Genomic DNA, 12051 nt, shown 5'->3' with positions numbered 1-12051 from the left:
TCCAGCAATATATGACACAGCCAGAGAAAACAGCTGTATCATGTCCCCTGTGGTTCTTAAAGTCTGAAAAAATAACCCTGATGATGTCATCAGAGTTTGAAACATAATGGGCTTTTACCAGACAAGGAGGGTCTAATGAAAAACATTACCAATCTGCATTATGGGAAGTGTAAGATCTGGTGTTTTTGGATCTTGAGCCATACTAGGGATGAAATTTCAGAACATGTCAGCCTCTGCTGATTTGAATTTGGCCATTCTTAATGCAAGTGCGATACTTAAGTGCTGGAATACACCTTTAATCTCTGCATTTTGTCCTCAAATTTTTTTTGAGTTTTAGAGATAATCTGAACCATTGGCTTGATGGAGCTCTGCGCTTCTGGGTGTCTTCATTTAGTAATAGCCAGCCTCCACCAGCAGGGGTCAGTACTGACATACTGAACACACAGCAGCACAGGCGGCCCTCAGCAGAGAGAAGTTAACTCAGGTGAAAACAGGGATTCTGTTGAACTTGTATGTTTTCTTTTACACTGAATGGATCTAATCCCTGTGGGGCATTTTGTTCTCCAAAAAGTCAACAAGGGCGGAAAACAAGAAGCATAAGGTATTAAACGATAAACCGTGTACATTATAACTTCAGTGTAACGTCTGTATTTTAAAACAAAGCAGCTGATGACATATCTATGAAGGGAAATGAGTAAGATAAGAGCTTGCCTTTGTGTGTGGAGCGTATAGGGTTTCACTGAAAACTAATTTACAAGGGAGTGAGTATGATGTATCACTGCATCTCTTCAGTGTTGTCTAAGAGAGGGGCAGTTTTCAGTAACAACTCTATGCCTCCCCGATTCTCCTGTTCGTCCTCCATCCTTCTCTGACTGTCAGTCAACAAAGACTACACTTCCTCCTCAGCTGCCCTCCCCTCCCATCACTCGCCACCATTTTCCTTTTTCCTCTCTCCCACCCCCTGTTCAGTCTGTCAGGAGCACCAGTTCCCCCTCACTCCTCTCTCCCCCGTCGCTCTCCTCTCCTTCGCTGTATGGAGGCCGCTCCCTCTCTCTTTCCCTCTCTCTCTCCCTGGGCAGAGAGGTGGGCGTGGCCTGGCCCTCCACTCGGCGTGGTGCGGGCGGGGCCTGCGGCAGGTAATGCTCCAGTAATACAGGGTGAAAGGGCATGGATGCCACCGGGACCGAGCCGGTGCCGCCCGGGTACTGACCATCGCTGTGGGAGTAGTGGATCTGCTGCGGTTCCGTTTGACTGGAATGACAGGAGGTGAAGCACACACATCAGCATATAGCATGAATATAGTTAAATATGAAACGTCCAGTCACTACGCTGACAGTTGTGTTGTTAGTTCTCAGGAAAGAAACGACTGAAATAATTTAAACCGATGGTAATAACATAAACCTGTATGATCATGACAAAATGTGGGAGACTCCTGTGATTTTATGTGAAGTAACATTAAGGAGATGCTGTATTTCACTCTGAGAGTGGTCCATGTTCAGTCCATGAACGTTGATACAAGATGTTTTTTCTCCTTTTGCAAAATGACAAGTATCTCCCGCCTCCTGGTTAACTGCCTGTGAGATTATGAAGTACTTTAAGTGCTTGTCCTCACTAATACTGCACCAAAATGAAAATTCAGACTCATTTCCTCTAAGAAGTCAGTTAGCAGAAATGAATCTTAACTTCAGTTTGACATTTAAATGTTTCTTCCACTTTGACAATGGTTTCAGATCAAAAGCAACTACAAGCCAGGAGAAATAAGCAGTGGAAATGTAACGGTTTCTAAAATATTCTATCAGAAATGAAATGTAACATCCTGAAATGTATGCTTTATTTCTCAAAATGGTCAAAAAGAGAAAAGATGTGCTGAGTATATCTGTGAGACAAAGAAAAACAGCAGTGAAACAGAAAAACACTCAAACCCAACCACTGTCAACAGTTCACTCAAACTCCTCCAGCTTAACTAGTTGGAGGAGTTTGAGGGAACAATGGTGATGGATGCTATTCATCGGCGAGGACAAACGGAAAAACAGCCCAGCTCAATACTCCACTTTTGTTTGTGTCCTTAGGAGTAAAAACCAGCTTTGGGAGCTGCAGGCATTGTCTGCAGTGTGTGGATGTGCGGGGCGAACTCTCGTCATTGGAGTGAATTGTCAGTGTTGTCTTCCAGGGACAAACCTCCAGCATGATGTCAAGTTGTGTGTAGCATGTTGGTCTGTGTGTGCTCTGGTGTCTACCTGTGCGTGTAGGTTGCTCTCTGCTCCTGCCGGCGGCTCTTCATCATGGCCTTGTACTCGCCTACCCTCAGCCTCCGTCCCTCCACAATGCAGGTCCGCTTGGGCCGGGGCTTGTACTTATAGTCAGGGTAGCGCTCCAGATGCTGCCTGCTCAGCCTCGCCTGCTCTTCATAGTAAGGCTGCTTCTCCTGGTTGGACATGCCCTTCCACCTGGAGCCTAAAGACAAAGGCACATTGGCACAAGCAGGATGGAGGAAAACGTAAATGCTCAGTGGAGACGAGTTCGCTCACAGAAGTTTTCTTGCAGCACGTCAGGTTGGGAAGAGCATACTTGAGATGTTTCTTCAGCTCAGAGTGTCAGTTTTACTTTTGGCTGAGATTTTTGTGTTAGCTTTAGTCATTGTCATTCATAGATTTTGTGAATTTGAGTCTTATATAATTAGTTTTAACTGAAATGCACCTCTCCAAAACTGAAGTTTGTCTTTCACTGGCTCAGTTTGAGCCCATCCGTGAATCTTTCTTGCATGTAATGTCCCTCTTTCCAACTCCTCTCTGACTTAACTGTTCAATAATGCCAAAAAATAATCTTGAGAAAAACTGTGTCAATGTCAGTAGATGCCCTTTAAAATTAGATTAACTTTTGCTAAACAACAGCCACTTGATTGATTGGATTTGATTGAAAACTCAAGAACACGCTGTGGTGGTGACTAATTACTCACAAAGCACTCACACCTCCTAAAGCATGTCCTCCTTTACCATCTACTTTAGTCTAAATGGGACCATAATTTACTAAATGAGCATGATGCTGAATTGAGACTTTTAAGTAGCAATTGAGACCATAAACTCATCAAGAAAATTGTTACTGAGGTAATAAATCAAGTGAAAAGTAGTCTGTTTCTCATAAGCTTACACACAGTTTTTTCCATCCAGTGGTGTCTCCCCTGCTGGCCATTAGAAAGAATGCAGGTTTAAAGCACCTCCACATTGGCTTCATTTTTCAGACCCGAAGCTCCATTCACTATTTTCGCAGTCTAAGCTAAATACAGAATTTGAACTTTGGCGGTTCTTGGGCCACGTGTGATGATGCTTCACAAGTAAAGACAGGAACAGACACAGAGAGAGCCTCAGTGTGGCTGCCTGGTGAGATCTAACATGTTAGCCTTTTGTTAAATGTTTGTAACAAGGCCACTGAAAAGTAAACTTTTACAGGCTAAAATGTAGTACTGAGGAGCCATTAAGTCAGCAAACTGACCCATTAATGTCTGTTACTCAGCAACATCTGGCAAAAGTTTGCTAATATTTGCTAACGTAAGGCCTCATAAGCTGCTGCTCATACCAGAGCAAGCGAGGCTGAAGCAGAAAAAGCCCTGACTGCACTGAACTGAGCAAAACATATCTCATTACTTTTGAATTCAACTTTCAATTTGAAAAAGGAAGTTCATGTCCTTTTCAAAAGTTGCACAGTCCTGCTTTAAGCATGATTTTGACATATTTGAAATAGATTTCTCTATCTTTAAATATCACTACATTTTGATTCATTTCTCTTCATCATGGTCTACTCATCAATGAGAGTTCTCACTGTCATTGTGGCACAAGAGTATTCAGATTTGATTGGTTAAGTTCTTCCTGTCCCTGGGTGACAGAGTGGTTAACACATGCTCAACCAGAGAGATTAGCTGGTGCAGTGGTATGAAAACCGGCATAAACATCGATCTCATAAGGCTGGAAAGAGATTAGGTATTTAAGTAGTAATTAGAAATAATATTGTACATTTTAGTAGAGTAATGGTCTGCATGCATGTGTGTATTCATATGTGCATGTCTGTGTGTGTCCATACAAAGGGTGGTTGCTCACAACAACAGGTTCCCAACAAGAGAATGAAATGTAAATGTTTGGTCCAAGGAACGGGATTCAGGCCAGTATGTGTGTGCGTGTTTGTGTGTATGTGTGTGCGTGCATGTGTTTGTCTGTTGTGTGTGTGTGTGTCTGTCTGTTGGGAGAAGCAGGTGGCTCCTCCTGCCCTCACATTTGCCAGGCAGCGTCTCAGAATAGAGACCAGAGTGAAACCCGCCCCTGCCCCGCGCTAGGCTCACCCAGGATCTTGCTGATGGAGGAGTTGTGCATGTCGGGGAAGGCCTGCAGGATCCTCCTGCGCTCATCTTTGGCCCACACCATGAAGGCGTTCATGGGTCTCTTGATGTGGCCCGAGGATGGAGGGGGCCGGGCCTCAGTGTAGCTGCCTGGGACCGAGATGGCCAGGGCACCTACCGGAAAGAGGACTGCAGTCAGAGGACCACAGCAAACTGTGGGGTTTGGAACACGTTACTCATTCTCCTTAAATACATCTCTTTTTGTTCTTGCTATTAACCTTTTCTGTTAACCTGAACCTTATAAACGGTGAATACCGTTACACTGTTACTCCACCTGGTTATTAACCTTTACTCATTAAAGGAAAAGTTTCTCTTCACCCACAAACATTTTTCAGCCACAGTTAAATTCACTCTCCCCACCCACATCCTCCATCCTGCGGTCTGCACGAGAAACTTTTGTTCCATTTCTCATTAAAGCTTCCACACTTCAAGGAGATGACGATGTAGTATGATACAGCTGAATCTGGAGGTGGAGGTGGAAGATATTTTTGGATATCTAAATGTCAATCTGATATTCTGAGGGGGCAAAAACACAATATTTTTTGATGATATCCAGTATTGCAATTGAAACAGAAGTTTCCATAAATGGAAAAATAAAATTCTATTCAACACATTTGGTAAACATGTTACCATCAATGAAGATAAGACCATCATTCTTAAACAGGCTCCTTCAGGACCACCTACCCTCAGAGTCACTGCTGAGGTGGTCCTCAGTGGACGGCAGGCCGTGTCTGTCTTCACCCCGCTCGGAGTGAGGAATTCTCTCGCCGCGGGGAGACTCTTTATACTCCTGCAGACATAAAAAAGACAAAGACAGATTAAGTGAGACATGCAGTTAAGTCACAGAAATGTTCACACTCGAGCACAAAGGGACAATTTGAATTTGGACTGCAGTAAAAAGATGACCTAATGTTCAAGGCGTGTGCTGGAGGCATGCATGTGTTACAGAGTGCTATTTAAGGTAAAGAAACTGCACGCTCACCATATCAGCTGCTGTTTAAATGCAGCGCTGTAAATGCAAAGAAAGGAAATGACAACGCTATGGAAGGGGAAGAATGGTGTTTATTGTTTGAGGGAGGAGAGGTGAAGGGGAAAAGGCAGAGCTGGGAATGCAACAGCTCTGAATTTGCAAAACTATCACACCATCAGTGTATGTATCATCCATTCCCGTGCTGTAAAACATTATTTATTCCCGTGCAGTAAAGTGTAATACCAAAATAGGTCAGTCGTTAGTATTGCTTAAAGCAGCAGAGGCGAGATGGAGCAGGATAATGGAGCAGAGGAGGAGGAGAGCCACAGAGTACAGTATTACTGTGGACAAAGAGAGAGGGCAGGTGGCTCAGTCAATGCCACACTGAGGCCTTTGTGGTATTGTGAGGCTGCAACAGCTGTTGCTCCAGGACGAGGCTGAGACCAAAGCTTCAGTCACCTCAAAGAATCAAAACCAAGACCAGAATAGAAGGCAATTTTTACAAGAACCAAAAGAGAAAAGCTGTTGTTTACTATTGGGCTCCAGATGAAATACGCAATCCTGAGATGCTTTCAGAGCACTACAAAACAATTCAGCTTGCACAGATGCAAGATCAGATTTCTAAATGTCTGCTTTGCTTCACATTACTACACAAGTCATGTGAGTCATTAAAACTCCTTTTCGCTCACTAATACTGGAAACAACAGGCACATCTTCTTTGTTTTTTCCAGACTGTGTTTACAGCATTTTTTAGGAGACAAATCTAAAATACTGAGCTGGAACAATGTGCTTCTGTGTGTGGTTACAGCTACTACAGCTGAGATAGTCTTCAGTCCGTTAAATCCTCAGGAGAAGCATGAGTCCCTGTAACCCTAAACCTGACTCTGAGTGTTTCCTCATATCCAGTACTGGAAGTACAAACTCCACCTGTTTACACTGACAGATTTGTTTTGGCTTTTTTATGAACAATCATAAAATAATGTGATTATTCTTACATTCAGAGGTGACTAGTGCTGTCAGGCAATTAAAAAAATTAATCTAATTAATTACAGGATTTGTAATTAATTAATCTAATTAATCGCATTTTAATCTCATATCTGCTAAAGGTCCCCAAATAAAGAATTTGAATTCTAGGACATTACAATTCACTGACATTCACATTACAGCTGGTGAATTCTTTTCATCACTGTAGTTCTCGACGGTAGCTGGAAATTAGAGTCAGATGACGCTATCTGAAACGCCTCTTTTAGGCCCTCGTCTTCCACGATTGAAATCGGCCTACAATCAGCAGCAACCCACTTTGCGATTGAGTTTGTCAGTTTTTCTGTCGTGGCTCTGCTCATTCGTTTTCCTAACTCAGCAAGTGTGGGCTGGCGGAGTGAGCTCACGGTAGCACTAGCGGCACTAGCAGCAACTACATGTTTACATGTAGCGTTTAAATGATAATTCAGGCTGGAGCTGCTACGGTGATAGGAAAACTCTTTTTTACACAAGGTACAAATCACTGCGTTCTTGTTAATAGTCCCGTCTTTGTTCTTTTTATAAATAAACTTGCCGTTCAAAGGTCCAAGTAGGCTTGCCTCGCTCTCCGGTGTCGCATCCATGTCTGTTGTCACCCTGCTTTTGACTAGTGGCGCAGGTAGGATGCGACCTCACTGCAGCCTACGGGTCACTCAAAGGGCCAAATTTAAAATGCTTGAGTATTGACTTGCCACTCATGATTAATTGCGTTAATTTTTATAGCACGTTAATTTGCAGCGTAATTAATTAATCTAATTAACGCGTTAAACTGACAGCCCTAGAGGTGACATGACAAAATGCTGTTTTCCGGGCTTTCATTTCTGTGACTGGTTAAACATGGAACTAAATACAGACTATTGTGCGTTTCACTGTGTAATGGCTTTCTGTAAATCAGACACAGGTGACAAGTGTGGGTTAACTTTAAAACAGCTATCATTGATATTTTTCCAATACCAATGTATCATGATAATGTAAAAACAATGCAGTGATAAAGGTGACGATATGTCAATGATGTGTGGCCCCAAGTGGCCAAAAAAATCGGATGTTGCAGGCTCAAGTAAACAGACAGTATAACCAGTCGTAGTCTAGCCTATGATGCCAGAGGTTTGTTTGCGGTCCTAAATAAACGTGATGACATTAAACTGTGGGTGGGTCAGCCACAGTGAGCCTTAGCCTTAAAGAGCTTTGGAGCTTGGATTACTTGTGTAACCATTAAAATAAAACATTTTTTCCAGTGACAACCACACAAATTGAATTGCACACATGCTTGATATTTGCGTGGATCCAGACGTGTGTATCGGCTAATGCTAAGAGGAAAAATGAGAGGGCTTTTAAAAATCAGCTACACGAGCAGCGGTGAGAGAGCAGGCGTGGCGCTGAGGGGCAGCTGCACAGAAATGGACCCAGGAATTCTGAGCAAGACCACACAGAAAAAAATGTGAAGAAGTCTCAGGTGAGAGCGGGAGAGGGAGGGAGACAGCAATTAGCAAGCACAAGGAGTATTTACTCTCCTTTTGTGCATGTTTTATCTTGAGCTGTTGTGGCCTTTAACATAATTGTATGCCATTCAACTCAGACTCTGTGCTCACCGTGTTACAGAAATGTTGCGGTCAGATCTAGTGAGATTGCTTTTGTGACTTTTATGTAAAAGTGCCACAAGTGATTCAGACATGAGAGAGACTTGTTTCCCGTAAGTCTCCTGAAATTTTAACCTGTCTAAAGAAAAAGAAAAAAAAGGTTGTCAGGAGGCGTAACTGCCTATTTGATGCTACATTCCCCTCCAGTACAGCAGGTGGCAGTAAGTAGAGCATTAGCTGTAACATCTAATGACAAGGAGTCATTCACTCAAACGGCACCTGCCAATGAAACAAGAAGAAGATGCTGGATGAACGTGGAAGGGATGGAGTAGCCTCCCTGCCAAAAAGGCTCAGGCTTTTTGTAAAATATACCACAGATTTTAGTGTATTGGAGAAAAGGGACGTGAGCATACATGACAAATCTGCGCAGCACGAGCGCTTCCAAAACAACAGAAACACAGACGTACTCCATCAATGATTGTATTTCTCCTCTCTGTCCATCCATTTCCATAATCACCATCTTTGAACACTTGTCTCTCAAAATCATAACTGAAGCATATTGTGTTAGTGGTGTGTACATATCTTCCAAGATATACATGAATAAACTATGTGCACCATTTCCGTATAATTTACGTAACAAGGTGCATGTCTGCCAGGAACCATGTGACTGTGTCGACTGAGCGCTTTGAACGCAAGCTCACCATCTTTCCTCCACCATCTCTCTCTCTCTCCCTGTCTCTCTCCCTCTCTCGCCCCCCGGAGCTGTGGCTCCTTAGGAGCAGCTGAGCATCATGGATGGCCTGGGTGACCACATCGCCGTCTCCGAGGAAACCTGAAGACAAAAACACAGCCAATGAGGAGAGGAACAAAAATGAGGAACAAGATGATGAAGACAAAGGAAGGTAAAGTATTCGAGGCAGCGACCACGTCAAGTCCTTGTCTAGAAACACGTGACAGATATAATTAACACCTCTTCCTCACCTACAGATGATAATTAGTTTCATATCCTGCTGGTGGAAATGAAAGAATGTAATAACTCAGCTTCTCTTGGAAAATGAGTCAAATTGAAGAACTGTTGTTAAAACTATCACTAACTAAAGGTAGTTAGTGTTGTATTTCATGGCATTCTGTCCTCATGAAAGCCAATGTTAGTGTTTTTTTCACATTTCAGGCATGTTAAACCTATCTGAATTTCATTCCCCCCTTCTTTTTCACTTTTCATTACGTTTATGAACAGGAACTTGTTGAAAATAATGAAAACAGTATTCTGGAAGGTATCAGAAATGCTCAGGTTTTCATATACACACAGGTCCAAATAGCCTGTTTGTTTCTGAAGCATATCTGAAGTGATCACCCTCAGTTCCTGCTTTGAATACATGTTGCTGCTAGTCTGTCTCCACGGCACAGAGACCGTCTGTCAGTCAAACACTGTGGGTAGCACTATGAATTTGAGTGTTTGTAGGCTGCACCCTCTTATTTGTCTATTAACTCACATTGGCTAATGATGTTAAAACTACCTTCTCTTTTCTTCTGTTTAGAGAGTTAGAGTATGACATTTTCAGGGAAAAAGCTACAAGACACCAAATGTTGTTTAAGGCTGAGTCAGTAATGAAAAACCATAGAACAATAGATAGACACATCTATCTATGTGACAATGTCACTCCTTTAGAATTAACAGCCACTGCGGGTAGAATTTTTTCACTTTGCAGCATCCCAGTGGCAGAATTAAAGACATAGTAGCCAACAGCAGCGTGACAAACAGAAAGATATGCAATCACACTTTCAAAATGTTCCAATAGTTTGAAAGGAATTATCAACGTTAAAGGTACCCAGTGGGTATTTTTGGAATCTAAGTTATGTTTTATGTCAGTGTTTCTCACTAAAATGCCTTGTGTGTATCCTAGAGGCCTATTCAACATGCTGAATGCGTTTCCTTCCTCAGAAAACCTTTTCAGAGATGATTTTGGAAGAATTTGAAGGCTAGCACTCTCTGCTGCCATTGCTTTGTTGGCAACTACGGCACATTACTGCAGCTTTTGGTGCGGTACTGCCAACGTCCATTGGTGAAATGTCCAGCATGAGCAGGATTGTGTGTCATGACACATGCATGTGTGCACCAAGATACAAACAAACTCTTAAAAACAAAAAGTTTTCTAAGCGTGAAGAAGGCCTTTAGGGCCAAAAGGAAACAGCTAAACTCTTTCACTGTAACACATCAGAAAAGCAGCCGGTGTCTAATACCACAAGTTTGATTCAAGCATCTTACAGAGTTGTGATGGGTTTTTTTTCCTCTTTTTGGGATCACAATTCACATTTTCTGTCACAGTAATGTAGCTGTCAGTGTAACTCACTGAGGGCAGACCGAGGTGGACTGTGGGACACTTCTTTATGGAGATCCCTGGGTCTGTAGGGCCCCTGCAGCGCTAGCGATCCCAGCTCCATGCTGTGCGGACTGGGTGTTTTCCCCAGCTCCAGCCCCTTTGGCTTGGAGGTCAGGTTCAAGGGCTGACTGGCTTCCTAAACACACAGGGAGAGCAGATGAGCAGGGGTGGGGCCACTTACACATATTCAGGCTTAACCGCAAAGGGCGAGGGTGTGCATGTATTCCGGTTATGCTCGGCAGATTTGGCATGTCCGAGCGCATCTGTCACACCTTTGTAGCGTCTCTGGTCTTTTGTCTTCTTGTTCACCTCATTTTCTCTTCCCTTTTGTTTATCTAAGCTCTGTTGGTCTGTGCTTGAGAACCAGCAGTGCAAACATAGTTCACACTACATACACACACACAGGCAAGAAAACTTTCACACACAGCTATACCACACACATTAAACCTTTGAACAGAGGGTGTGGTGTATTCACAAAGCTTTTACAGCCTCCCAAGCACAAGAAAAGTACATTATCTCTTTAATCTGGAGGGCGTCACTTTCATCAATGTTCCTTAATCCACACAAACATACACTATGCAGTACATATACACACTGCACAGTCAACAAACATACTGCCATAATCAGTGCTCTTACAGTAATGTCTGCATTTTCGAGATCTAATCTGTGTAATGTAGGTGTATGCATCGGAAATGTTCCTATTTAAAAGACTTGGGAAATGGGTTTGCTACACTGAGATCAACATTTAAATGGATGACACACAATACATGCAGGACACTGTAATGATGTCGTACCTGTCGGAAGGAACCGCTGCTCCTCTTGACAGGGGTGGGGTGGGGGCTCTGCAGCAGCTGCATGGGATAGTCCACAGCTGTGGAAGGTGCAAAATATTCTGCATGAAAAACATTATCATTGGTTGACACACAGACTTGATACAACTGTACTGAATAATCACTCAAATAGCAGTGTGATTACTCTGCACACCAGCAGTATCAGAGAAAGTGAGTTTCCGAGGCTAGGGAGCCTTTCAGCGTCAGCCAACTAATAACAGTGACGGCAGCACACAGCAGACTGAAATAATGAATTAAATCAATTGATAATTCTAAGTTAATTCAATTAGTTAATTATAAGTTGATTGTTAATTTAACTTTTGACTGAATCAGAGAATTAAATACCTGAGGAATCAAGATTTTTCACCACTATAGCAAAGGAATGAACAAAAAAGAGGAAACACGACCAAACTGAAATTAAACAGCTTTTCAATTTAGTTTGGAGTGAGATTCATGTGTCGGTGCAGTTTGTGCATTATACGAGCAGCCGTTCTTCGATGTTACTCAGTGCAGGGTTTGGGGTCATCACTCCTGAACCCACCAGGAGTGTTCTTTAAAAAGTTCAGCAGCCAAAATTCACAATTTTAAAGCCAAGTAAATAATCATGGTCAGTGATGAATAACTACGGTTGATCAGCATACTCGCACACCTCCAGACATTACAGTCCAAATTGGGAAAGCAATCCTAATAAGGGTATCTGTCTTGGGATTTTCCACCAGAAAACGGTTAATTTCACTGTTTTCCTGCATTCTAGTGAATTTATGGAGTAAATTTGTTGCGGAAAGGTGGAGTTGTTAGAAAACGGGAGGAGGGAGCATTGAAAAAACACAATTCTCGGGAGAATCTGGAGAATTGGCAAGTGGCTCTACAAACATGACATTTTCTG

At 42.7% G+C, this 12051-nt stretch overlaps 1 protein-coding gene across 3 annotated transcripts in view; it reads right to left on the bottom strand.

The window, feature by feature from the left end:
• Positions 1–850: 850 nt before the first annotated feature.
• sox13 (SRY-box transcription factor 13) overlaps positions 851–12051 on the bottom strand; it is a 45724-nt gene continuing 34523 nt past the window's right edge. For all 3 annotated transcript variants that reach the window (XM_070959123.1, XM_070959125.1, XM_070959124.1), the window contains exons 8-14: positions 11130–11206; positions 10306–10471; positions 8656–8786; positions 5072–5177; positions 4331–4501; positions 2238–2454; positions 851–1251 (exon numbers count right to left, since the gene is read on the bottom strand). In XM_070959123.1, coding sequence (XP_070815224.1) covers positions 966–1251; positions 2238–2454; positions 4331–4501; positions 5072–5177; positions 8656–8786; positions 10306–10471; positions 11130–11206 — 1154 coding nt within the window. In that variant the 3' untranslated portion in view covers positions 851–965. The remainder of the gene's footprint in view (positions 1252–2237; positions 2455–4330; positions 4502–5071; positions 5178–8655; positions 8787–10305; positions 10472–11129; positions 11207–12051) is intronic.

This window comes from Chaetodon trifascialis, chromosome 3 (genome assembly GCF_039877785.1).
Source record: "Chaetodon trifascialis isolate fChaTrf1 chromosome 3, fChaTrf1.hap1, whole genome shotgun sequence".
NCBI lineage: Eukaryota > Metazoa > Chordata > Actinopteri > Chaetodontiformes > Chaetodontidae > Chaetodon > Chaetodon trifascialis.
This window is presented reverse-complemented; position numbering and strand designations above follow the sequence as displayed.